The sequence below is a fragment of the Ceratotherium simum genome, chromosome 10 (genome assembly GCF_057802395.1).
Source record: "Ceratotherium simum simum isolate JZ-2026a chromosome 10, ASM5780239v1, whole genome shotgun sequence".
Taxonomy (NCBI): Eukaryota; Metazoa; Chordata; class Mammalia; order Perissodactyla; family Rhinocerotidae; genus Ceratotherium; species Ceratotherium simum.
The window spans coordinates 24,183,170-24,209,112 of record NC_141909.1 but is presented as its reverse complement, the minus strand read 5'-3'; the positions used below and the strand labels follow the sequence as shown (position 1 = coordinate 24,209,112).

At 33.1% G+C, this 25,943-nt stretch overlaps 1 protein-coding gene across 1 annotated transcript; it reads right to left on the bottom strand.

Moving 5' to 3' along the window:
- Positions 1-18,792: 18,792 nt before the first annotated feature.
- SLITRK6 (SLIT and NTRK like family member 6) lies at positions 18,793-25,459 on the bottom strand. The gene is made up of 2 exons (XM_004423104.3): positions 25,083-25,459; positions 18,793-22,697 (listed from the first exon to the last, which is right to left on the bottom strand). Exon 2 carries the CDS (start codon positions 22,672-22,674, stop codon positions 20,155-20,157), a length of 2,520 nt encoding a protein of 839 aa, XP_004423161.1. The 5' UTR covers positions 22,675-22,697; positions 25,083-25,459; the 3' UTR covers positions 18,793-20,154.
- Positions 25,460-25,943: the final 484 nt, after the last annotated feature.

The window sequence follows — 25,943 nt, the reverse complement described above, 5'->3', positions numbered from 1 at the left end:
AATGTTTTCTTTTACAGATAAGCTTAACTATTTGTGGCTGAAAATTATTTATTAGATTTTCTATTTAATCTTGTAGACAACTTGGAAAAATACCTTTCCTTCATTTGCCTTAGTCTCTTCAAACTCATTATTGCTCTGCTTCTGTCTCCAAATATTTTATCAATAATCTTATGATCCAATATCGACATGTTGATGAATAGTAGCTTTAACAATTTCTGAAATTGTTTCCATATTTCTTATGTTTCATACCTTTCCACGGAGGGGAGGTGTGTCAACAGCAATTATAGAACTCTGAATTAAAGCATAAAACTATTTAAACTACATTTGTCCATTGACGACTTTGTTCAATTCGTCAAATCTGAAACAAACATTAAAAAAGACCTTCAATTAAACCACCCTCTCACAAGTTTTTTCTTCCGTGCTCTATGTCCTTAAATTATTTCCTAATTCCTCCAAAAATAGTTTACAAATAAAATACAATCATGGATGTGGCTAACAATCCATAATAATCTGAAGATAACATGCTAAAATCTCAAAACCTCTAGTATTGTAAACATGGAAAAATAAGTGCTATAATATGCAACGAGAACATAATATAATAGATTTGCTCATCAATTTCTTTTACAACCAATCTATTGCAACAGCCCCATCCCTGATAATTTACCAAATAGACAATTCTACTTTAAGTTGCAAGACAATAAGTCACCATTCTCACACAATATATTCAGTTTAGGGAAATAGAATATAATTATAGGTAACTATGTCTTCTGCTTTTGTCTTAAATCATCATCACTGAGGTACTGAATTTTCTTAGTAAAATGCAGCTTTATTTTCCATACTAGCTGCACGGTTTCACATTCCCACCAATAGTATACAAGTATTCCAATTTCTCAACATCTTAAATCAACACTTACTTTCTTTTGTTTGTTTTTTTGATAATAACCATCCTCATAAGTTCAAGGTGATATCTTATCATGGTTTGTGATGTTCATTTCCCTGATGATTAGTGATGTTGAGCACCTTTTCATATACCTGTCAACCACATGTATATCTGCTTTGGAGAAGTATCTATTAAAGTACTTAGCCCATTTTTAATCAGGTTATTAGTCTTTATGGTCTTGAGTTGTAGGAGTTCCTTATACCCTTTTTAAATTAACCCCTTATCAGATACATGGTTTGCAAATATTTTTTCCCACTCTGTAGGTTGCATTTTCACCCTGTAGATTGTTTCCTTTGTTGTGCAGAAGGTTTTCAGTTTGATGGAATCCCATTTGTCTATTTTTGCTTTGTTATGTGTGTTTTGTGGTGTTATATCTATGAAATCATTATCAAGAACAATGTCATATAGCTTTTCTCCTATCTGTTCTTCTAGGAGTCTTACAGTTTCAGGACTTACCCTAAAGTCTTTATTTTGAGGTGATTTTTGAATATGGTGCAAGATAAGGGTCCAATTTCATTCTTTTGCATATAGATATCCATTTTTCCTGCCATCAATATGCAGGTTCCTCAAAAAATTAAAAATAGAACTAGCATATGATCCAGCAATGCCCCCCCGCTAGATATTTACCCAAGAGAATTGAAATCAGGATCTTGAAGAGATATTAGCACCTTAATGTTCATTGCAGCACTATTTACAGTAGCCAAGATGTGGAAACAACTTCATTGTCCATCAATAGATGAATAGATTAAAAAATTTGGTATGCGCATACAATAAGATATTATTCAGCCTCAAAAAAAGAAGGAAATTCAATGTGTGACAGCATGGATGAACTTTGAGGATATTATGCTAAGTGAAATAAGCCTCTCATAGAAGGATGAATACTATATAATTCCACTTATATGAGGTATCTAAAATAGTCAAACTCATAGAAGCAGAGAGTAAAATGGTGGTTGCCAGGGACTGGAGGAAGCGAGAAATAGGGAGTTGCTAATCAATGAGTATAAAGTTCCAGTTAAGTAAGGTGGGGATAATTTCTAGAAATCTGCTGTTCAACATTTTGCTTTTAGTTAACACTACTGTATTGTACACTTAAAAATAGGTTAAGAGGGGGCTGGCCCCATGGCATAGTGGTTAAGTGTGTACGCTCCACTACTGGCAGCCTGGGTTCAGATCCCGGGAGTGCACTGACGCACTGCTTGTCGGGCCATGCTGAGGCAGCGTCCCACATACAGCAACTAGAAGGATGTGCAACTATAACATACAACTATCTACTGGGGCTTTGGGGAAAAAAAGGAGGAGGATTGGCAATAGATGTTAGCTCAGGGCCAGTCTTCCTCAGCAAAAAGAGGAGGACTGGCATGGATGTTAGCTCAGGGCTGATCTTCCTCACAAAAAAAAAAAAAATAGGTTAAGAGAGCAGATTTCGTGTTAAATGTTCCTACCATAATAAAATTGTTTTAAATGTAGCTTTGTATGTAATGAGCTAATCAAACATTCCCAGAGAATATTTATAATTCTTTTATCCAGTAATTAGACTTTGTAATGTAGAATATACATGATAATAGTAAAAAATTCCCATTACCTCTTAATAAGTTAATAAGAAAATAAGTTAGTGATAGTATCAAATTCATCTTATTTCTTAGTGAATTAGTACACAGACTGGCTCAATGATTAAAGAATATTTAGAATATGGATTTTCAACGGCATTGATATGCAAAAGGAAATCAGTGATCTCAGTTAATGGAGTTTGACAAAGATCAAAAATTATCTATTATATACTTATTGATATATGTTTGAGTTACTATCATGTATACACTCCTCTGCTAAATGTGGGAACACAAGGAAGTATAAAATATACCTCCTAACATCAAAGGATTTGCAGTCTAATGGCACAGACTGGATAATGACAAGAGGCATCAACAACAATATAAGGAAATATATACTAGTGTCTAATGAAGGTTATTGAAGATATTGAGGCAGGACTCATTGAAAAGGACGTTGTGGGCTGAGCCTTTTAGAGATGGAAAGAATAGCATAAACCAAAGATGCAATAAGGGAATGTACACGAAATGTTCAGGGAAAAATCTATAGGTAATTTTGACTAAAGAACAAACCATAGAAGAGGGACAATCAGAGAGAATCTGGGAAGTGGGGAACAGTCAGTTTTTGAGTCACTGAATACAATGTAAAATAAATTATTCATTAACGTGTTTGAATTTTAAGAAATGTTGAAAACAGTTAACTCCTTCAACATATATAATCTAATTTTCTATAAATGGTGAAAAAGTGATTTGGGAATTATGCTGACCTACTACCACTCATCGCTATATTCCAAACTCATTGAGAAGTCTGATAAAAAAATTACCCCTTAACCTATGATTATTTTTCTGAGCTATCTTGTCTTTCTTTGTGAGATAAGCTATCACATAAATTCTGTATCGTCTACAAAGTGTTTAATTTCCTAAATCAATTCTCTTCCTTATATCTCCCCCATATTCCTAGTAATTATTTTTCTCTTTTATTCAGAATCATTTATCTAAATACAGTATATTCATTTTTCTCCTATTTCCAGAAACTTTCCCTGAGTCTACAGCTTTACCCCAGCACTTCCAACTGTGGCCTGTGGATCCCTACTCCATGATCACTGGATGAAAATGTCCATTCACTACCTGCAACTGTTATTATTACTAAAATTTGAAAGACCCTGGCATAGAGTAAAATGCTTATACAAAATTAGTCATAGCTGGTTATGTATTTTGGTTGATGTGCTAAGTTTCTCTTACAAAATGAAATGCTATTGAAAGATAAATCCTGATATTTTTTAAACATTTTATACTTAATAATGCCTAGCCCTATAATTTGCACTCAGTAAAGTGAGCTAGATTTATTGAACTGATATGCTTCCATTATATTTTATAATTAAACTTTCACATCCTTGGAAATACTCTATTCTCAGGAAATACCTATAAAAAAATAAATTCTGTTCCATAAACATTCTTCCAATTTCCAGGAATTTCTCATCTAAACAAGTTCTAAAATCAACTGGCCTTTTTGATACATAATGACATACTTGTTTCAAGGCAAATAGTTGCACTGCATTTATTATCTCAGTTTAGTCATGATCTAGGGACATGTTAGAAGATTCCTAAGTTCTTCTTAATAGAATTCTGGTCATTGAGTATAAAGAAATTACTTGATGGATGCTGATGCTGAAATCCAGATGGGAAGACCAACTCTTGCTGAGAAGGTGACTCTGTAACAAAAAAAGTGTCCCAGAAGTGCCACCCAGGCTTCCTTTTTACCCGCACTGGATACATAGGGTTCTAAGTGCCCAGAAGAGAACAGCTTTAACACGTATGAAGAATATCTCAATAAGTGAGTAAATGCACAATCATCTATTTATGTCATTGCCTCCAATGGTGCTAGCTGACATCATCCAAAGCTTGTATTCTCAAGTGCTCATTACCTCAGTCAGTATTGACCAAACACCAGCTTTAGTAGTGAAACAGAAATGGAAAAACCCATCTAGAAATGTACAATAGCAATCTAATAGTGAAGAAAGCGTTGCTTGTATAAAATAGAAATGAGATAGAATAGCTTGCACCAGATATGTATAATACTTAAGAGTTTTGCTTTGATTTCAGAATTTAAAAAAGTAAAATATAAGAGGCTTTAAATCTTGTTATTCGTCACAGCGGTGGTTACGGTAAAATGGCCGTTTCTCTATAAGCTCCCCTCCAATTAAAAGATATCATACTTTAAAAATTTTTTTTTTTTTTGCTGAGGAAGATTTGCCCTGAGCTAACATCTGTGCCAGTCTTCCTCTATTTTGTATGTGGGTCACTGCCACAGCATGGCTGATGAGTGGTGTATGTCTGTGCCCGGGATCTGAACCTGCAAACCTGGCCGCTGAAGTGGAGTGCACTGAACTTAAACACTAGGCCATGGGGCTGGCCCAAATTCTTAATCTTTCTTTAATATTAGATTAAACTATCTTTTTTTAATGAAACATAGTAACATTTTCAAAGTTATTAAAACAGTGAAAATTATTTTGGATTTTATCAAGGTACAACATATTTCTTGTTTTTTACAAATATTAATTCTATTTGGATATTCTATACACTTTCCATTTTACCAGTCACTATTTATAAATATTGTTTCTTCAACTAGCCAGATATCTTGACAAAACTATTTAGAAAAAGGGTGATTCATTCGGAAATGTTCACAGGTTAATTACCTGTATGTTTGTACTTCCTTTCTTACCAACCTCCTTTTATCAACTCTGGATACAAGGAGAAATGTGAGGAGATCAAGCATAAAACAGTCAATGGCAGTTTTATTAGCAGCTAAGATTTTGTCTTTGTTTATAAAATTGATTCTATGAACTAAAATTAAGTTTGAGAGAATCAAATCACTTAATCTAAAAATGTTATTTCTTGTCAAAATAATGAAAGACTGAAGTTTTTTTAATACTGCACATCACTTACGATGGATTTGTGAGCCTCCTTATATTACATTATTTAAACATTCAGTGAATTAAATTCTGTCCTCAAATAATGATTTTTGAAAAGATAATGAAAATATCTCTAAAATATCATAGAGCTGAGTGGAGGAATTCTAACTTTCATCTCTGCTTTTCCTGAGACTTTCTAGGTAATTTAAGCAATATACTTTATTGTCTTTTTGCTTTTTCTTTGACATTTTTAAATTTCCCTCTCTAATTAACATAGTCATAATGGCTGAGAAATGAAGTATCCTTGAGAACCTGTAGCCTCTGTGAATTACATAATATCATCCTTCCCAGCCAAGACACTACACTATATTCATTTAATCTTTCTAACCAAGTATTTTTCTCTCAATGATCTACAAATAAGATCCTCACATATCTTCATGTAACAGTTAATAACTTCCCTCTTCTTATAAATGAGTCACAAAAGGTTGAGTTTTCAATAACTTTTGAGAGCTCCAAGAATTAAATGCTTCTATTTTTATTCTATTTGATGTTTTATTGCCGTATGTGTGACTCATCCACTAGAGAAAAGCGTAACAAAAAAATGCTTTTGAAAGGAATAAATACCCTGGGATGAAACACTAGCCCTAGATCAATCCACGTTTCCCTTGAATTTAATACTAATTACACAATTATGTGTCATTGCATTATTATTTTACTAAGTTCCAAGGCAAAAAGACTGATTATCAGAGAAGTTAATTTTCAAGTGAAAGGGTCAAGGTCATTTGTAATTATTTTCCTTTAGAATTCCATTCCTCCAGGGTTAAAAAAAATAAGTGTTGCAGAGGGAAAAATCAGCTAAAGAAACTCAAATATAGTGTGCTCCTTTAATCTGGGACTTCACAGAGAATGGTAGTAGGAATACAGAAAAGGCAGTATTAACTTTAACAAAGGCAACAGGAAATTGTGTGGTGAACAATGATCCTGTAGTAAAACTGAAGTTTAATCACATCCGGATATAAGATATGGATTTGGACATGACCTCATCTTGAATTCTTTAAGCATCATTGGTAGTGTGTTTTTGGATCTGTGAACTGCATGAATATAATATTGAACCTTTATTTTGAGATTATTTTACACATTTTTTGTGCATGTTTAGGAATGTGCATTATTGCTAGATGCTTCATTTTTTAATATGCCATCCCTAGAAGTGTGGAGACTAACATTTTTTACCAAATACTAGGATTGTGAATCATTACGTTACCTATGTGACGGATTCCGTATTCCAAGATTATGTAACTCAGTATGAGAGCTGGGAAGAAAATCGTTTCCTATAATTTAGAAATCAGTTATTTCCAGTCTTTTTGGTTTTATATGCATTAACAGCACAGGGCACTTTAGCATATTTAGTAGGGAGTACTTTTCTATTGGAAAGCAAACACCTCCCTAAGAGACTAAGTGTAGCATTCCCGAAGAGTGACTTTTTCCTCATATTAGTCCCGAATTACTCTCATATATTTCTCATATTCCTTCCAAATTATGAATATTTTTTCTGGTTTCCATCTGAATATATACAAATGAGATGTATGATAAAGAAATGTATTTATCGTATGAATCCAGCTGAAACAAAAAAGATACAAAATTTTATTTAAAAATAACATGTTATTTTAAAAGCATAGGCACTAATTTAAAATCAGATGATAAATTTAGAAATTATGTTGCCTTTTCTTTTTAATGAGAAAGGGAATCATAATTATAGCTTTTTCTTTTGAACTTTGTGTATTTTTTTTTCTTGTTTCCATCTGAATGTGCAAAAAACTATATGCTTTATAAAGAAAGGTAATTTCAATACTAAACCCAGCCCACACATATGGTAGAGAATTTTACTTAAATAAAAGTTATACTATTTTAAAAATGTACACACAATATCAGATGATAAATAAAGAAATTTTATAGTTTTTAAAAAGTCATTTGAAAAGTCAGCTCTGGTTCCTTAAATTATCCTTCAGTATTCTTTTTCAATGAAATTGGAAGGAAATTTTTACTTTCTAAAAGCTTTCTTTCCCATTTTCTACACTCAGAAGATTTGTGTTTTCTGCTTATATACTTTCTGTGTATCTAAAACTCAACATGGAAAGACGGAATTACAGACAAGACTTTCAAAACGAATATCTCAAAATAAATAATTAAAAATTGAATTTTTAAAGCAGTTGTATTATCACACTTTTAATGATCCACAAATATAATGCTTTATTCATATTATTGAAATGCATCCTTCTTTGCCTCTTTCAGCATCTTGTGGTTGCCAGCAATCCTTGGTTCCTTGGGTAGTAGATACAGCACTCTAATTTCAACCTCTGTAGTCACACAGTGTTTTCCTTGTGTGTTTCTGTGTGTCTACAGAAACTAGTCACTGAATTTAGGACTCACCCTAATTCAGTATGGACTCAATCAATTACATCTGCAAAGATCCTATTCCCAAGTAAAGTCATATTCTGATGTTCTGGGTGGACATGAATTTTGGAGGACACTATTCAACCCTCTAAAGGATCCATACATACATTTCTTCAAAATGGTAGAAATAATTTTATTTAAAATTGTATGTAAATTATTTAGCACACTGGCATTTATAAGTATTTACATATATGCATATATATTTTATATATTTATAAATATCATAAAATTATGGCTTTTTTCTTTTTATGATAAGGATGTAGAAGTAAAACGACTGTTGATAAAAATACATTTGATTTTTTCTATACTATTTCTATTGTTCTGTATGATTTGTTGGGAGAAATTACCTAGTTGAGCTAAATTTGATTTCTTTTCTGACTCACAGTTGTATTATTTTTACTTTTACAAATTTTTATTACTATGAAGAGGTAGTGAACTGTTTTGATTAAGACCATAGATTCTAAAGCTCAGAACACCTCAGACGAAATCCAGGTCTTAGTACTTTTCAGATGAGCAAGTTTTGTGTCTAAATTTCCTAATCTGCAAAATGGGAATAGTAACGTTTCCTAATTCAGAGCATTATTATATGGATCAAATCACTCAACACATGTAAGTCCTTAAAACTGTACATGGTATAAATTAAGAGTTCCTAAACTGGTAGCTGTTATTATTACTGATAATAAGAAATCTTATATCCAAACATCATTTATTGATCTATACACTAAAGATCAATTTTTAAATGTAGTGAAACAAAAAATGTTGAGAAGATTACGTAAAACCAAAGGAAAAACTGATGACATGTTACTGTGTTATTCAAAAATTGGTCAAAGGATAACTATAGGCAGATTTTTGCATCCACAAGCTATTTTTCAAAAATCTAACACAAATGCATTACTAATCCACAGAAGAGTGATAAGATGTGGTGTCACATGTTCTTCCAAACATACTCATTGGCACTGAAGGGGTAGAACAGCTGTTGCTAGAAGCAGGAATATTCCAATACAAAACAAAAAATGAGAGCATCAGCCTCACAATCTGAACAAAAAGTTGATATTTCCTTGACCGAGAATCAGTGCCTAATAAGCAGAGGAAGGTTTTTTAGCTACGTGATAAACCAAAAGATTATTTTAAGTTTATTGGCCATATTTCATAAAATCTCAGAAATAAAGGGACTGCAGAACTTATCCAACTTTCTACCACTAATTTAAGACATACTGCTGAAGTTTTTGTCCTATGTTTACCAGTGTTTGGCTGAATACCTCCTGCAAGGAGAGCACTCTGTCAATTGAATTTTAGAAAATTCTAATTATAACAAGAGTATATTCTTTTTTCTTTTTTTTTTTTTGCCAGTAAGTATGTAATGCCCCCTTAGCAATGTCATATTAAAGGTCACAATATTAAGGGTGACATTTTAAGGGTGACAGTGATTCTCAGATGCAAAGTTTAGTTTCAGCTGAACTACAAGGTCAGCATCTATGACAATTAATAGAAATAACATTCATTTAAACTTTTTATTCGTGTATAAGATTGGATAAATCAGACCCAGGGTTTTGTTGTTGTTGCTGCTAAAAACGTATTTAAGTGATTTAAATGACTGTAAGTACAATATCAGCCCAAAGTAAGCACATTAGATACATTTGTAGAATTTTAGCTTGCAATTGAAGGATAATTATATTTTGCAGTGGCCAGATAAAATTCAGACTACCTTGTTAATAGGTACATTTCAAGAAACACATTAGCAAATTACAATATTTACAGAAAAGACCAATCAGTATGACAAATATATATATGTATATGTATATATATACATACACACACACACACACGTGGTGTATATATACATATTGAATACATATAAATATGTATATATAATGACATATATACATAATGACATATATAATGAAAATATATATAAAGACAAATAAATGTAATGAGATATACATATCATATTATATGCATACATTTTTACTAGGTAAAGGGTACTACGGACATGAATAAAAATGGATAAAATGGTCTCTTTTAAGTACATAATGAGTTATTACATAGAAAACAAATAAAATTGAGAATTAGATGTGTTAGGGAGGAATATTGGCGTTGAAAACCAGATAGGACTTTCTAACAATTATGGCTAGTGAATTCTCAACAGTAGTTAAAAATGAATACTTATATGTTACTGAATTATTTACAAAATCCCTTCACATACAGTGCCTCAATGAGTCTTCAAAAATCTTTAAATTATTGGAACATTATTATTCTTTTCCATTTTACAAACAAGAGATATTAAATTCAGAGAATTTAACTGCTTTTCCTAAATTTATCCAAATATCTTCTCTTTTTCACTACCACAGTACTACCTCTAAACTTTTCTGAAAATGTACAAGCAGAGAAATTTATTTTATATGTTAATAAACTGAAAAATCAACTCTGAAAAGTAAGTTATTATTTGCTTCAAGAAAAATCTGTGACTCATATAGGTTTAAATAAGTTTCTCAAAGTTACATAGCACATAACTGAGATTGAATTGGAACTCATATTGTTCTGACCCTGAAGTAGATGTTCTTTCCATATAATCCCAGTGTCACATTATCGTAATTCTGTAGAGAGAAATGATTGACTTAGATAGACCTAGACTTGATGTTCTTGGAGTACCCACCCACTCATATTGCTAAATATATCATTTTGTAATTATATAACAGTTCAGTAATATTGAATTGAATTATTGAACTGATTGAATTATCAGTGATCCAGATACATCTCACAGAGGGGAAGTTTTTAGTTCATTGATATGAGCAAGAAATAGTACATTGGTTGAAAATCGGTTGAAACACTGAAGTGCAAGAGAAGATTTCAGAAAGCTTTCAAAATTTGATGAGCCAAGTTTCTCTGGTACCGTTGTGGCTATACAGGGCACATGTTTTTTAATTGAATATCCTCAACAAACTTATCTTTTAAGGAACTAGGTCAAGTAAATTTTGGGGATTGAATTTATGATATGACTAAACAGCCTACGGCTTGCTCTTTCCAAAGTATCTCCTTTACACTCTTGAAATGGCTGCTTTATTATTTTATCTGAAATTCCATGTATTAAAACTTCATATGGTTTTTCAATTGATAAACCGCCTAAAATATTCACAGCTTAGTGTAGTTATAACCAAGGGAAATTTTGTTTTGTTTAATTTGGAGATAACAGCAACAACACTAAGAGGAAGATCAATCCACTTAGTGAAAAAATAAAGAAATAAAATTCATGGTCCCAGGGATTGCATAGGATGATTCCTTGTGGACGGTGGCAAGCATTTGGCTATAGGAGGTTAATAATAACAGAACGGGCAAGGGAAAAGAAGCATCAAGGATGGAAAAGGACCAAGAGTACAAATAGACAGGAACCAAAGCAACCATTTTTATTTACTCTGTCAACCTCCATCTCCTAATTCTCTAATTATAACCTTTTACAAATTGATCCCTATAAACTCTTCCAACTCCATTTTCCTTTGTTTTAATATTGCTTAAGAATTGTTCCACAAGAATTGCTGAATCTGCCATGGGAAACTAGAGAGATTAGTTTTAGCATTCCTACATCTTCAGAGGTAGACATCAGTGAAAGACATAGGTTTGAAAAATGGCAGACGGTCTACTTTCAGTGTGTGCGGGGCAGCTGTGGAGGCGGAGACTGAGCGGCACACCTTAATAACCAGCAAGTAGGTTGTGCATGACTGGTATGCCATTGCCTGCCAATCCACAGGATGGAGGACAGAGCAAATTTGTGACTATTAGTACAGCATAATGTGGGGCAGGTTGAGAAAACATGATCTCCTTCTGAATGAAGAAGTATGAGCTTTGCTGGGAGTAGGTTTTATGGATGTGTCTCTGCAGAAAATGCGAAGAGGCAGCTGAGTTAAAAATCCAGAGGAATTCGGAAATATATATTACAATGAAAGCCAAGCTTTGCATTATGAAGCAAACTTTATCTTGTTAATTATTAATTACATACATCGATCAGATTAAAAGATTAGGCAAATTTATTGCTATGTTTTCATATATATCATTAATATAATGTTGCAAGTTTGTATTTGGATGATGAAGAGTCATTGTTGGAGCATTTCACTGGCGTCTGAAATACATATGTTTCTCAATAAATAGTTTTTTAAATTGAATAAAGTGTCAACAAACATATGGAGACTTCAGACCTCTCAAATTTCAAACGTTACTATTTATATCAATGACAGGTTTAAGGCATGACTAGAAGGTAAACAAACGTATACACAATGAAAGCAATATGATAAGTTTGATGAGACAGCATGTTTGCAAATGTGAACAATACAGCGTTTGCCCCAATTGAAGGAAATAGTATCCACATTTTGAAATATTTTTCTAAAATCATTGTGAGATGAGGCATGAAAAGGCAGTAGATTCAGGAATTTTCCAAATCAGAGAAATCTGAACTCGACCACTACTACATGTGTGATTCTGGGCAATTTAACTTTCTGAGCTTCATTGCCTTTATATGTAAAATGATAGTAATAGAATTACTTGCAGGTTTCATATGAGGAGTAAACTGAGTATATTTAAAGCACCTGCAACTGGGTATAGGTGTCTGGTAGGCAAAGACTAAATTTTAGCTATCTTTATCATTTACGTAAACTCGTGGGTATAATGCAGACCTTATAAAGGACGACTGCTAAGAGTCCTGCTAGGCTCATTGTTTTATATTCGTATTCAACACTCTTGTAGCTTCAGGTAATTCAGACCCAATGACACTAATCTTTATAACTTGACATTTTTCTCTGTTATACGTTATGCTTTCTCAGACATGCAATAATGTGTAGTATTAATGACACTCAAGCATTAAATATAAAGACTAAAATGAATTATATTGTAAATAAATAAACAATAAATTTTTAAATTGCATGTGATTTAAAAAATCCATCATATTGTCTTTTCAATAAATGGACATCCACATGCCAAAAAATGAATCTAGATTCAAACATTACATCCCTCACAGCAATTAACTCAAAATGGATCATACGCCTCAACATAATGCGCAAACTATAAAACTCCTAGAAGAGAACATAGAAGAAAATCTAGGTGACCTTGAATATGGAGATGACTTAATAGATACCACCAAAGGCATGATCCAAAAAAGAAATAATTGATAAGCTAGATTTCATTAAGATTAAAAACTTCTGCTCTGTGAAATGTGCTGCCAAGAGAATGAGAAGACAAGCCACAGACTAGAAGAAATATTTGTTGAAGACATATCTTATAAAGGTCTGTTATCCAAAATATATAAAGAACTCTTAAAACTCAACAATAAGAAAACAGACAACCTGATTTAAAAATGGACCAAATTGCTTAACAGACACCCCACCAAGGAAGACATACAGCTGACAAAAAAGCACATGAAAAGACACTCTCCATCATATGTCATCAAGGAAATGTAAATTAAAACAACAATGAGATACCACTACAAACCTATTAGAGTGGCCAAAATCCAGAACACTGACAATACCAAATGCTGACGAGGATGTGGAGCCACAGGAACACACATTCATCGCTGGTGGGAATGCAAAATGGTGCAGCCACTTTAGAAGACAGTTTGGTGGTTTCTTACTAAACTAAACATACTCTTACTATATGATCCAGCAATTCGGCTCCTTAGTATTTACCCAAATGAGTTGAAAACTTATGTCCACATACAAACCTACACAAGGATGTTTATAACAGCTGTATTCATAATTGCCCAAACTTGGAAACAACCACAACATCCCAGTAGATGAATGGATAAATAAACCGTGGTACATCCAGACAATGAAATATTATTCAGTGCTAAAAGAAGATGAGATATTAATCCATGAAAAGACATGGAGGAATATTAAATGCATATTATAAGTGAAAGAAGCCAATCTGAAAAGGCTACATACTGTATGATTTCACCTATATGACATTCCGAAAAAGAAAATACTGTGGAGATGGTAAAAACATCAGTGGTTGCGAGGGATGGATGAATTAGACAAGGCACAAAGGGTTTATAGGGAAGTGAAAATATGCTGTTTGACACTATAATGGTGAATACATGTTGTTATGCGTTTGTCAAAACCAAAGAATGTAAAGCATCCACAGTGAATCCTAATGTAAACTAGGGGGTTTGGGTGATAATTACGTATCAATGTAGGTTCATCAATTGTAATAACTGTACCACCCTGATGGGGGATGTTGATAGTAGGGGTGGCTAGGCTTCTGCAGGGACAGTAGGTATATAGGAACTCTGTATTTTCTGGTCAGTTTTGCTATGAACCTACAACTGCTCTAAAAACAAGGTTTGCTTAAAAGGAAGAAAAAAATCTCTCATACTATAAAGCTGTCTTTCTAGGATTCAAATAGTATATTCATTAAAATAATGATCTTTATTTTAATGTACAAGCAATACCATGGAGATGAAGTTGCTTCAGGCAGAGGTCTTAAAAAATGGAATACTGAAAATATCTGATACCATAATCTCTATACGTATGATAATTCTAATATCACTTAAATTACATATTGTTTATACATGAAGTTTTAAATCGATGCAATATCATGACGACTATCTGTATTGTATTTTCTTTGCCAATCTTGGATTCTATGAGATAGAACAGAAATCAAATTCTTAATGAATTGTGTTTGAAAATTATAGAGTATTGATAAATAGTAATTATTCTGAATTAAAAAAAATCCTACACAGTGTTTCTGTCTACCACATGTATATGTTGTCCAATTCACTAAATCGTTCAGCATTTTTCTACTTGTATCTAAAATGTGCTTATACATAACTTTGAATAACTTAGAATTATGCAATCCATGTCTAAAGTTACTCAAATGTCTAATTTTTATTTCAACAAAATGTTAAAATAAGAATGTCCTATCTAACCACAGAAACAAAGTACGTGCAACAACAAGACAAATGTTTTCTGAGATTCCATATGGCCTGTAAATACTCATAACTATGACAGACAATCTGGAGAAGACCACTGCCCCTAGAATAAAACAAAACAAAATAAAACAACAGTGATAAAACAGGGTTCCAATTCTGGCCTTGTTACTCTTACTAGTTATGTAAGGCAAATCTCTTATCCCCTTCATTTGTAAAATGAGAAAATTAGAATAGATAAACTCTAAAGTTTAGGATGTGTTGACATCTGGAAATTGTGTTGGCTGTACCAAAATACAATGTCTTCTTCAAATATATATTCTTTAAGTGAAAATACTTCAGAATGCTAGGAATAGGCCCAAAACAGGTCTAGGAAAGTCTTAATTGATGACATCACATGTAGCACTTAAACTGATCTTATTCTTCTAGAATCGTGACTCCTCTGAACTTTATTGTTAATCATCTTATTCTACCATGTACTGCTATATTAATTTACAACAGTATAAATCATAAAAACATAGTAATTGGGACTTATATGTCTTTGGATTGCTCACAACACCAAGTAATGGGATGGAAATACACTTAACATCCATTCACTATAATTCATCACTGATAATACCAGGAATTTAAAATTGAGCATATTCATTTTGGCAACAAAATGATTCATTTTGTGTGTACATCTGTTCAAGCACTCTATACAACAAATATGATGACATGACAATTAGATACTCAGAGATTTTATAAAAGACAAGTAACTCAAAATACCTTACTCATTTGCAGATAATCAATATTCTCACAGGTAGAACCTTAGAGATATGAGGCAATAATTTGTGGAAGGTCAGGCTTTCTGTTTTCTACATTTTAAAATTCTGAAGTAAAAGTATTCTATTTAAAAAGTGTACAATTTTAAATTATTTGAATTGTAAATACATGAATGTGTGTATATATGTGTGTGCGTGCAATTTGTTGTTTTGATTTGTTTCCATTATTCATTCACTATTCTGCTGAATGACATTTACTAACAGAAGAGTATTTGTCTGTTTGTTTATGCTTTCAAAGCAGCTAGAAGAAGATTCTACATCTGGTAGCCTTCTCTATGTTACATACACATATGAATAGATGTATAAATCATAAATATAAGTTGATCTTTAAAAAACTAGTTGTGTTCTATAAAATAGATAATGGCATTTATTTCCTTATAAGACAGAAATTTGTTAAACAATATAATTTTAATAATATAATTGTCATTATAATTCAATGATAAACAATTATTACATACTATTTTTTATATGTAATGTTATTATGGTTATAAATCTCAGGAAATGTTTGGGCAAATATCTATGTTTTAGAATGTACAAAATTGAAAAGGCAAAAGGAATATTGTATTCTTAATCACTTGTCCATTCCTCATCAAAGAGATCATTCTTGATCTTGTCATCTAGATATAGGACCATTCCTCCTGAGGAAGACTTGTACTTGTCTTCTCTCCTATCATAAAAGATTGTCCTTTTATGATACCATATCTTCTCAAGAAGAAAACTGCAGCCATTCATGCTTGTATCATAAAAGTGTTCAGGGAATAGAGGAATTCTCAAATTCATCGTGAAACCATTTTCCAATTACCAGAAGATCCAAACTTCTCTTCTCAAATAGTCAGCATTTTATGTAGATGGATAACTTTCTTTTCATGTAGAGAATAATCTCCTCCAATGAAAATTAGCCATATGTCTTATCAAGATTTATGTATGGGGAACTTTGGTGAGCTTTCTTTAGATATTTGTTTGTTTATATTAAAAAAACAGTTTATTGTCAAACAATTCTTCAAGTTAGTAGTATTCCTCTTCTTTTAAAAGTATCTTTGATTATACATCTATTAGTTATCATAGAATAAATAATACAAAATATACCACGTATATTGCAAATATCATCTTTCTATCTCATCTTTATCTATTCATCTTTATTGTTATTTGATATAAACCATTATTTTAAAAAGTTTCATTTTAATGACGAGGGGATACTCATCATTTTCGTCAATCCTGGATCACAGCTTAAGCCTTTTAAATTAATTGGGTCAAAGCATCAAGGCTTTAAAGGCATTTAAAGCATTAAAGGCTGCTTAGTTGTTACTTCAATTTAGTTACTCTTAGAGCAAGAAGGATAGGCTGTCTCTCCTCCATGATATAAGAGATTGATTCAAGAGGGAGAACCAGTATCACTGATATAATCCTTTCTTATATAGATTGTAAAATTTCCATCCTAGTGTGAAGATCAATGAAAGATATCTGAAGAACACTTTCATAAATTTACAGTAAGTATTTTCATGGTAATTTAGTGAAAAATGATTTGCTAAATAAAGATTAATACAATCAGTGTCAACAGATTGACAGAATTAAAAAGATTTGATCCAGTATGATTATACGCTAGTATCACAATATTACAAAAATTCAAGATTCAGACATGAATCAGAACTTGCACTGATGTGCAATGAGCAAAGTGTAACTTCTGTTTAAATTTAAAAAAAATCACTAGGATAATTAAAAAGCTAATTTTTTTTAGAACGCCCAGGTACGTGTGAATAAGGCTGAGGATACCAAATTAGGACTTGGGACTCTGAATCTAACAATTAGTTGCAGAAAGACACTCTGTTGGCCACTTAAGTAAATAATCAAACAAGGAATATAATAAAAATTCTTCTTTAGTGAGAGGGAGAAGAAATAGGAAATGCAGGTAAAATAACCAAAGTTCTGAGCGATTATCATAGGTCACAAGACCTGATAAGAGTTAAAGACCATCACTAGCTTTCTCAACTCTCAACTATTTCTAGTAGGAAAACAAATCACCTAAGTAAGATTTCATCATGAAGGAAACATTTAAGCCTTTAAAATCTCTTACCCTTTGGAAACCATAATTTTTCTACCACATTATGAGTTATACCCAGACTCCCACAGGGTTTTAGTCTTGGGGTTGTATTTAATTTTGGGGACGTATTTACATGACTTCATAAACAATTTTTTTCTGTCTTTATGTAAGTTGAGGAATGAACACTATTATTTTAGGCAATTAACAATGAATAAACATTTTTAAAAAATATTTCCCCCACTCAAAAGAGAAGAATGTTTCTGAGGACATGTCTCTGTCTGTATTCATGGATTCATTCCAAAGGTCCTCCAGGCATGGGAATTTCTGAAGTCTTTCTAATATCTCCATGCACTTGATTAAAATCAGAAAATATTGGCAGATACTCTACTGAGTGAGAGAAGTGCAATAACATGAATTCTGCTTTTGCTTTGCTTTTTTTGTCTTTAGAATGTAACCTTTACAGTCATGCTTTGGAGGGTTTATTGTTCATTTACTACTCATTACTGTGCTGAATATTTTTTAGTGGATAAATATATAAAGCATTCCATAAGCACACAGATTTCCCCTTAGTAGGTATTACTTTAAAAAAATCCTATCTTTCTCCTTTCCAACCCTGGAAATTAATGGAGAAATTCAAGTTTTCAATGAACATTTTAATGCATAATTTTTTATTGTCTTCTATTAATATATGCAATGATTTAAAAGAAAACCTAGTGATATGATTTCATAATAGACTAATAATTAGTCTTCATACATGCAGCACAGGCCTCTACTGATTTTATCAAAAGGAAGCCTTATCATTCAAGATCAAAGAAATAATGTATGTTTAGCCAGTAGTACAGACAGTTGAATGTTGAAAACCAAAACATTTAATAGAACATTCAGGAATCACTAAAATAGTGTTAAGTCAATTAAACAAAGTCCTTCCTGATAGGAAATATGTTTCCTTCCTAACGCTGTACATGGATCTGTGTGGTGTTCAGAAAACAGAACTAGATTACCTTGATTAATTCCATATTGCCTTGTGAAAATCTTCTACATAATTGATTCTATAATCAGAAAGAAGAAAAATAAATCATTTCTATTTGTACTGAGTGGGAACACAATTTGCTGGAAAGGGAAAACTACCAGTCAGATGTAAAGTTCGGCTCCATGTCACCATACCCAGACATTGAATGGCCTTTTTGCACATGGCGAACAGAATGCTTCTGTGTGTGTGAAAACAAACAGAAATCTCGTTCTGCATGCGTGCGTTTGTGTACGTGTGCGTGCATGTGTATGTGTTAATCCCGACTTTATTGAATTACAGATCAGACTAATTGAAGAAAGCACATGTAAAAAAAGGATGTTCATTTTAGTTTTATTGTAGTGAGCAATATTTTTAATTTTCTTGAAAGGCACCCAAGAATAATTACCTTTGTGAAACAAAAATATACAAAACTGTACAGAATAAATAGTTCATAGAAATCTAGCTATACTTTCTTGTAAAATAAAGCTACATTGTTCCACTCTTGAGGCAACTCAAACCACTTACCCTTGTATGTGCCTTTTGCTCCTAATTTATGGCAACTATCAGTATACATCAATAAAAATAAAATAATTTTTCCTATTTGTTTTACACCTGTGAATTATCACTTGCCACAGAAACATATTCCTATCATAGTATTCAATTTTACAAAGGATTAATGCTATGAAAGAAACCAAACTTAATAGATGCACTAATCATATTTACAGTTGAATATCAGTAGCATTTTTAAAATATTTCAAGAATAAGAATTAAACTTTGAGCACAAATGACATACTTTAGTTCACAGCAGCATTGGCAATAGGATTGTCCACACAAAATGTGCAGAAAAACCAAAAAATTTGCTTATTCATTCCACTTGAACTATTAATCATTCTTGTTTTTAAATTCAGAAAGCATAATAGCAGTGGCATTTTTTCAATCCTCAAATGTTCAAAGTTGTGGGCCACTCATAGCCTATATAATTCAACCTTCCATTTTTTTCTTTACTATCACTATTTGTAACTTTAAAGTTCCAGTTCGTTTTACCTTTCAATTGCAAGAAAATTAGGCATATCTGACAATGTACATTTTTGCAGTACACATACTGGTTATATAAACAATATATTCCTTATGTATTATAACTACATATACAGGTATAATTTTTAAATGACGAAACCCAATTCTATTTAATACATGGGTAGAGTAATTCAAGAAAATAAGGGTTGCTTAAATATTGAACTTGTTTAGATGTGCAAGAGGACTTCCGTGAACCACTTTTAAGTATATGGAGAAATATTACTATAATCCTTGAATGATTTACATGCAAGGATTTATTTTATTGGGGACAGACAGAATTGCCTGAAGACAATGCAATGGCTTCTCCCAGTGATCCCTGAGTTTCTTTTTCTTCTTTTTTTCCGATAGGATTACTGCTGTGCTTTAGTTCTGATTGATGACAGACTTCAATAAGGCACTTACTTACAACGTTTGGACTTAAGACAGAATCACAGCATTTCTGCGAAAGCCCTCAAACTCTCCATCTATGTTTGCTGCTCCAGGACTTCTAAGTAGTCAGGTTCAGCATGTAAGTTAGCTTTAAGCTCAAAATACTCATTTTTAGTCTGTTCCACTAACACTTTCCTTGGCCTTGAGTACATTAATGTCTCCATTAATTTTAACTCTTCGTGGGCTCCCGGATACTGTACCTCCATATCAGGCTGGAGTTGAGCAATGTTTTTCCTTAGGTATTCCGTGATTCCCAGTTGCTGAAGTTCTCTTTCTTTCTCTAAAATGTTCCTATATAATGAACTGGCATCCTGGAAGGTTAAAAATTCCGATTGGTCTGTGGTTTTGTACTTCATATTCGACCCCGTGAGTGGTGAATGATTTTCCCTTTCTAAAAGACTTCTTTGGAGATGTTTTGCATCACTTCCCTCTTTCTCATTCCTTTCTTCTTCCTCTTCCAAATGCTTTGAGCCAAAGGATGGACTTCTGTAGACGTGAACCATGGGGCTCACCATGTGCTGCTCATAGAGCGATGAGGTGGGTCTTTCAGTAGTGTGGTGAGTTGTTTTATGGCCATACATGCTGTATTGAAGATGCACAGGACTGTTGTCTCTCATCTGCTCTTCTGCTTGTTTCTTTTTGTATCTCCTCCTGCGGTGGAGAACCAGAACCACTATCCCTGCAGCACAGAACACGATAGTTATGAATACAATCAGCAGTCCTAATATTAAAACAGATAGTGGTACAGCATCGGTAAGCGATCTTAAAATAGTATCTGCTGCGGTTGTGGTCGTAGGAGTACTGACAATTATGTAACTAGTCTGAGTTGGCAGGGATGGGTTATTGACCAAACCCGGGCAAAGAAGTTCACTATTTAGTGCTTTTAATTCCTTTCTGGCTAGGTGCTCCGGAGAAGTACAGAGGATGTCATCTGTCACTGTGTTCTTACTTAATTTTTGTATCCATTGCTGCAATCCAACCAGGTCACAGGAGCAATCCCAGGGGTTGTCCTCAAGGTCAATCTGGGTCAATAAATCAAGGTCATCCAAGATATTACTTACAGGTAGATGGGTAAACTGGTTTGTTTTAAGGTTTATCCTCGTTAGGGGAACCCCTGAAAAAATACGTGGCGGTAAAACTTGTAGGAGGTTATTATTTAAATAGAGAACTTTAAGTTTAGGCATTGGGTTAAAGGTTCCTGGTAATATTTCCTTAACCGCATTGTATTCAAGATACAAGTATTCAAGATTGTGGAGACCAAGGAACATGCCTCGACTTAATTTGGTTAGATGGTTCCCATTTAAATAGAGCTTTTGTAATCTTGTTAGATTCATAAATGATCCTTCTTCAAGCACCTCAATACGGTTGTTTCCCAAGTGAAGCATTTCCAAAGTGAAGTATTCCACTAGATCAGACTTCATTAATGTGTGAATAATATTCCCCGCCAGAATAAGCTTTCTAGGATTTTGTGGAGGAGGTTTTAGATCTGCTAAGCTTTCAATATTGCGTTCTTGACAGTGTATTAGAAGTCCTGATGGGGATAGTACTTTGCAGTTACAAGGAATAGGACAGTAGGGTGCTGGAAGTTGAGTGGATGGCTTTGTAATATAAGGTATCAAACCCGGTGCTTTGGTGGGGGGTTTTAAAAGAAATATAGTCTTGGTTGACATGCGACTATCGCTTATTGAAGATGTTACTGCGAGGTGTAATGATCCTGAAGGATCCTCATGTTCTTCAAATACTGGTGGAGTGGGGCAAATCGATTCTGCTTTCAGTCGGCTCAGTATGCTTCCTTTGAGAAATGGAGGGCTGTTGCATACAACATCACCAATCACAGACTGTGGAGGCATGTTTTCCAACCAAATTTTTAGCTGGACTAAGTCACAATTGCAGGCCCATTTATTATCCTCCAACTGGAGATCCAATATTCGGCCAATGTGTTCTAAAAAACCAACATAAGGCAATGTTTGCAACTGATTTCCACGAAGATCTAGATGAGTTAAAGGAACAAATCGAAATATGTTTGGAGGAAGACTCTCAATAGCATTGTCATTTAAAATTAACACTTTAAGTCTGTTGAGCTTGCTAAAGGCACTTGGTTCAATCACTGTAATAAAATTGTTATCTGCTTGTAGGAATTCCAGGTTTTCCAGTCCATGGAAGGTATCTTCTTTAAGAATTTCTAAAGAATTGTGATTGATATGAAGTTGCTTAAGAAGGCCAAGGCCATTAAATGCACCAGTCTCAATATCTGCAATATTGTTAAATCCAAGGTGTATTGAGATAGCGTTGGTAAGCCCAGAAAAGTCATTTGTGTGAAGCATTGTCAAGCCATTATTTAATAAATTTAAGTGGAAATGTCGTGATGGTGGAACACTTATTTGGGATAACTTCTTGATACCTTTTTCTTCACAATTTATTATCATTGTGCCGTCTTTTTCCTCACAATTGCAAAGAGAATCGCAAGAACCTCTGGCTGAGGACACTGGAGACGGAGACTGTGAAGATAGACAGGCAAGGAGAGATGAACATAAGAAATGGATCCACAGCTTCATGTTGTCGTGTGATGGATCTGATTCTGTAAAATAAAAGGCAAGAGCAACGGGCTTTAGTGGGCAGGAAAAGGGAGGGGATGAATCTGACATTTTCAAAATGATAGATTTTCCTCTAAAAAGGAAAATATTGATTACTCTGAACATATGAATACCTTGCTGCATTGACAGTTTCTTTTATTTTTTTCAAACATGATGGCAGGCAGGTTTATTTTACTTTTAACCTGCATTGTGACCAAAATATAAAATTTAGGCCAAAGAGAATTTAAAAAACATTAAATCAATTTTTATTCATATCTACCAAATAAACTGCATTTTAATAGACGAAAAGGACCATTGATACTTTGATATGATGCAAAGGTGTATATTTGAGAAACCCTGATTTATTTTACCTCAAAATAGATGAACCTAAGGCTGAAGGCTTACAATAAGAGACAAATATGTAGATATTAGCCAGAAGCAGAGATAACTGTAGGGAATGCAAAAATGATAGAAAGAATGTTTGTATGTATGCATGTATGTACGCATTATGCATTTCTTTTATTCATTTTTATTTTTGAATTGGGTATCATAATATAACATCTAGTAACTGTGTCTGTGTTTAACCTGCTTGAATTTTGGCTTAAGATACTAACTTCATTGTTTACTTAAAAACCTTGAGAAAAATCTGTCTCTGACCATGTTGTAATAAAGTGGAACACTATAGAAGAATTTTGTCTTCACTATGCTGTCCAGGGCGGTTTGTATAAGCCTAATCGTATTAGATATGTACGATTAAGGTTGTTCATTCAAATTTCACTGGAGTCACACTTAATATTGAATTTCTAGAGGTAGGATATTTCCTGCTGCTTTTTAATTCTGTTATGAATAAGGTTAATAGCATAAAAACTTAAGAAGGAAAAAAATGATCTTTAACACATTTCCAGCTATTATAAAAGAATAAGCAATGCCTCATATAAACTTCTAGCAAATGACTTCCAAATGAGGTCTTAAAACAGGCTTTAGGGCACTGAATGTCATCACATAATTAAGCATTTGATCTCCTTTATTATAAGGCTTAAAGTCACAAACAATGAACTCTGAAACAAAAGCACCATACTAAAATATTTAAGATATCTCTAATTTGGTAAATAGAACATGACAGTTCAGGATAACAACATCACATATTCCAACTCCTTCAAAATTTAAGACATGCATCTGAAACAGCAATTTTTAAAAAGATTCCCATTCTGAGATGACAGCAAGGACAAGACAATACCTCTAATGGTCTCTAAGTTTATTCCCTTCCTTTAAATAACACACCTTAAACCTACGTAAACTAAATTGAAAGGTAAACACCACATCTCATCACTATTCCACTTTTCGAAATGGTAACTGCTTTCATTTGTCTGGATAGAATGTGAACAGTAACTTTGAATCTAATTAAAGTTCACAACCAGATAAAACATCCCAGAACCCAATCAATAATCCTGAAGATAAACTTTCATTCCATGAAAACACAGTTTTATTGAAAACATGGATAGTACGAAGTTTCTGAAAGACAAAAGATAACCAACAAAACAAAACAATATAGTGTCTTTCTATATGAAGAAAAAGTTAGCAGACTTAACTTTTCCATAGGGAAATTGTTGGATTTTCAACATCTCTGAGTGCTGTGCTTAGAATCAAGCAGCTTGTAATTGGAATCTCCAACTTGTGGATTAGCTTTCAGAAACACTAAAAGCACTTCTCCATAGATTACCAAGAAAGAATACTATTCATTTCACCAGGCAGAGCATCTTGAGAAAATAGTAAATAACTTCCAGATGATCATCTCTCATTATGTTATTTATTTTATATGCATTTCTTTTTATTTTATTATTATTTTATTTATCTTATATGCTCTTCAGAATATCTTAGGGAACAGTTTCTAATCTTTTCAGAAATACATACAAATTTGAAGAGTGGTTTCATATTGAGAATATCTGATACAACGTTAAAGAGGTCAAAAATCTTCATTTACATGTTTTCAGAAAATACATATTTTCAAGTCAGAAAATAATAAAACTAGTATACAAAATACAAAGAATCTTTTAATATTTGTCTTATATTTTAAATTCAACAATGGCGTTTGAAAGCGATCTTTCCTTCAGAAAGCACACAAATTTAGTTTCCAATAACAAACTGCATGCTGTAAAAGAAATAGTGGCATATTATTTTATTTGTTCTCTCTACAGCCAGCTGTTGGACTAAATATCTGCTGCTCATAGAAAACAGGCATCTGCTACAGCATTAGTGGTGCCAATGAGCAAGAATGAGACTAGATATCCTTTAATGCAAAGTTATTTTTTTTCAAGAGGCAAACATAAATTCAGTCACCTTAGGATAATGCAAAAAGAAGTGTCAGAGAAGCCTGGAAACATTCATCTTACCTGTAAAGCAGAACTCTTCCTGACGTTATCTGTAACGCACAGCTGGAAGAGATGTTCAAAGTAAATTCAGTCTCTTTATTGGAAAAGAAAACACCAACCACCACGTACTTTCTTCTCAAATATCACTTTTTGGCAAGTCGCATTGCTTCACAAAGTTAAAACCTCTGGTGAAAGACAAAATGCTGAGCATTTCATTGAAAATATTTCAAGCAGAGTGCATACTAGATCATCCCGAAGCAGTAGTCCTGTTTTTCCCCAATTAAAATTCACAGCATACTTCACAGCTGTGCTGACTTTTCTGCATATAGTTAACCATTTGCACGCTGCTGAATGCAGTAAATAAACAAGATGTTTCACAGAGCTGGGATTGATCACTCTTGCTTTCTTAGGTTGTAGATCCAAGCTGCAGCAACGTTCTCTTTCCTCTTTTTCTAGTCTTTCTTGTTAGCTCAGTTTGTTATTAGTCAGATTGCCAAGGGCTGGGAGGTAGGCGTAAATAAAGAGACTTCTTGGCTTTTGACTCAGCCTTTAAGCCCTTCCCCATCAGAGTGCTTTAATCTGCCAGTGTCATTTAACACAGAGACAGCTCCACCTTGGGACTGCTCAACTCCTCCTCTTTCTGCAAATGGTCTTTCCACTCCTTTTAATACCAAATATAGTGCAAGTCAATTTTGGTGGGAATAATTACATGTCGTTTTAAAGGTTTAGTAATATTTTGTGTTATATAGCAAGCTAAAAAATACATTATGTTAAATCCCCATCTAGCACAGTTCTGTACTATTTGCACACATGTGCAGAAAAACTGCAAGCCACTGTAGAATAGTTGCTTCAGGGTTTTTTTTTTACTGGTATTTATGGTTG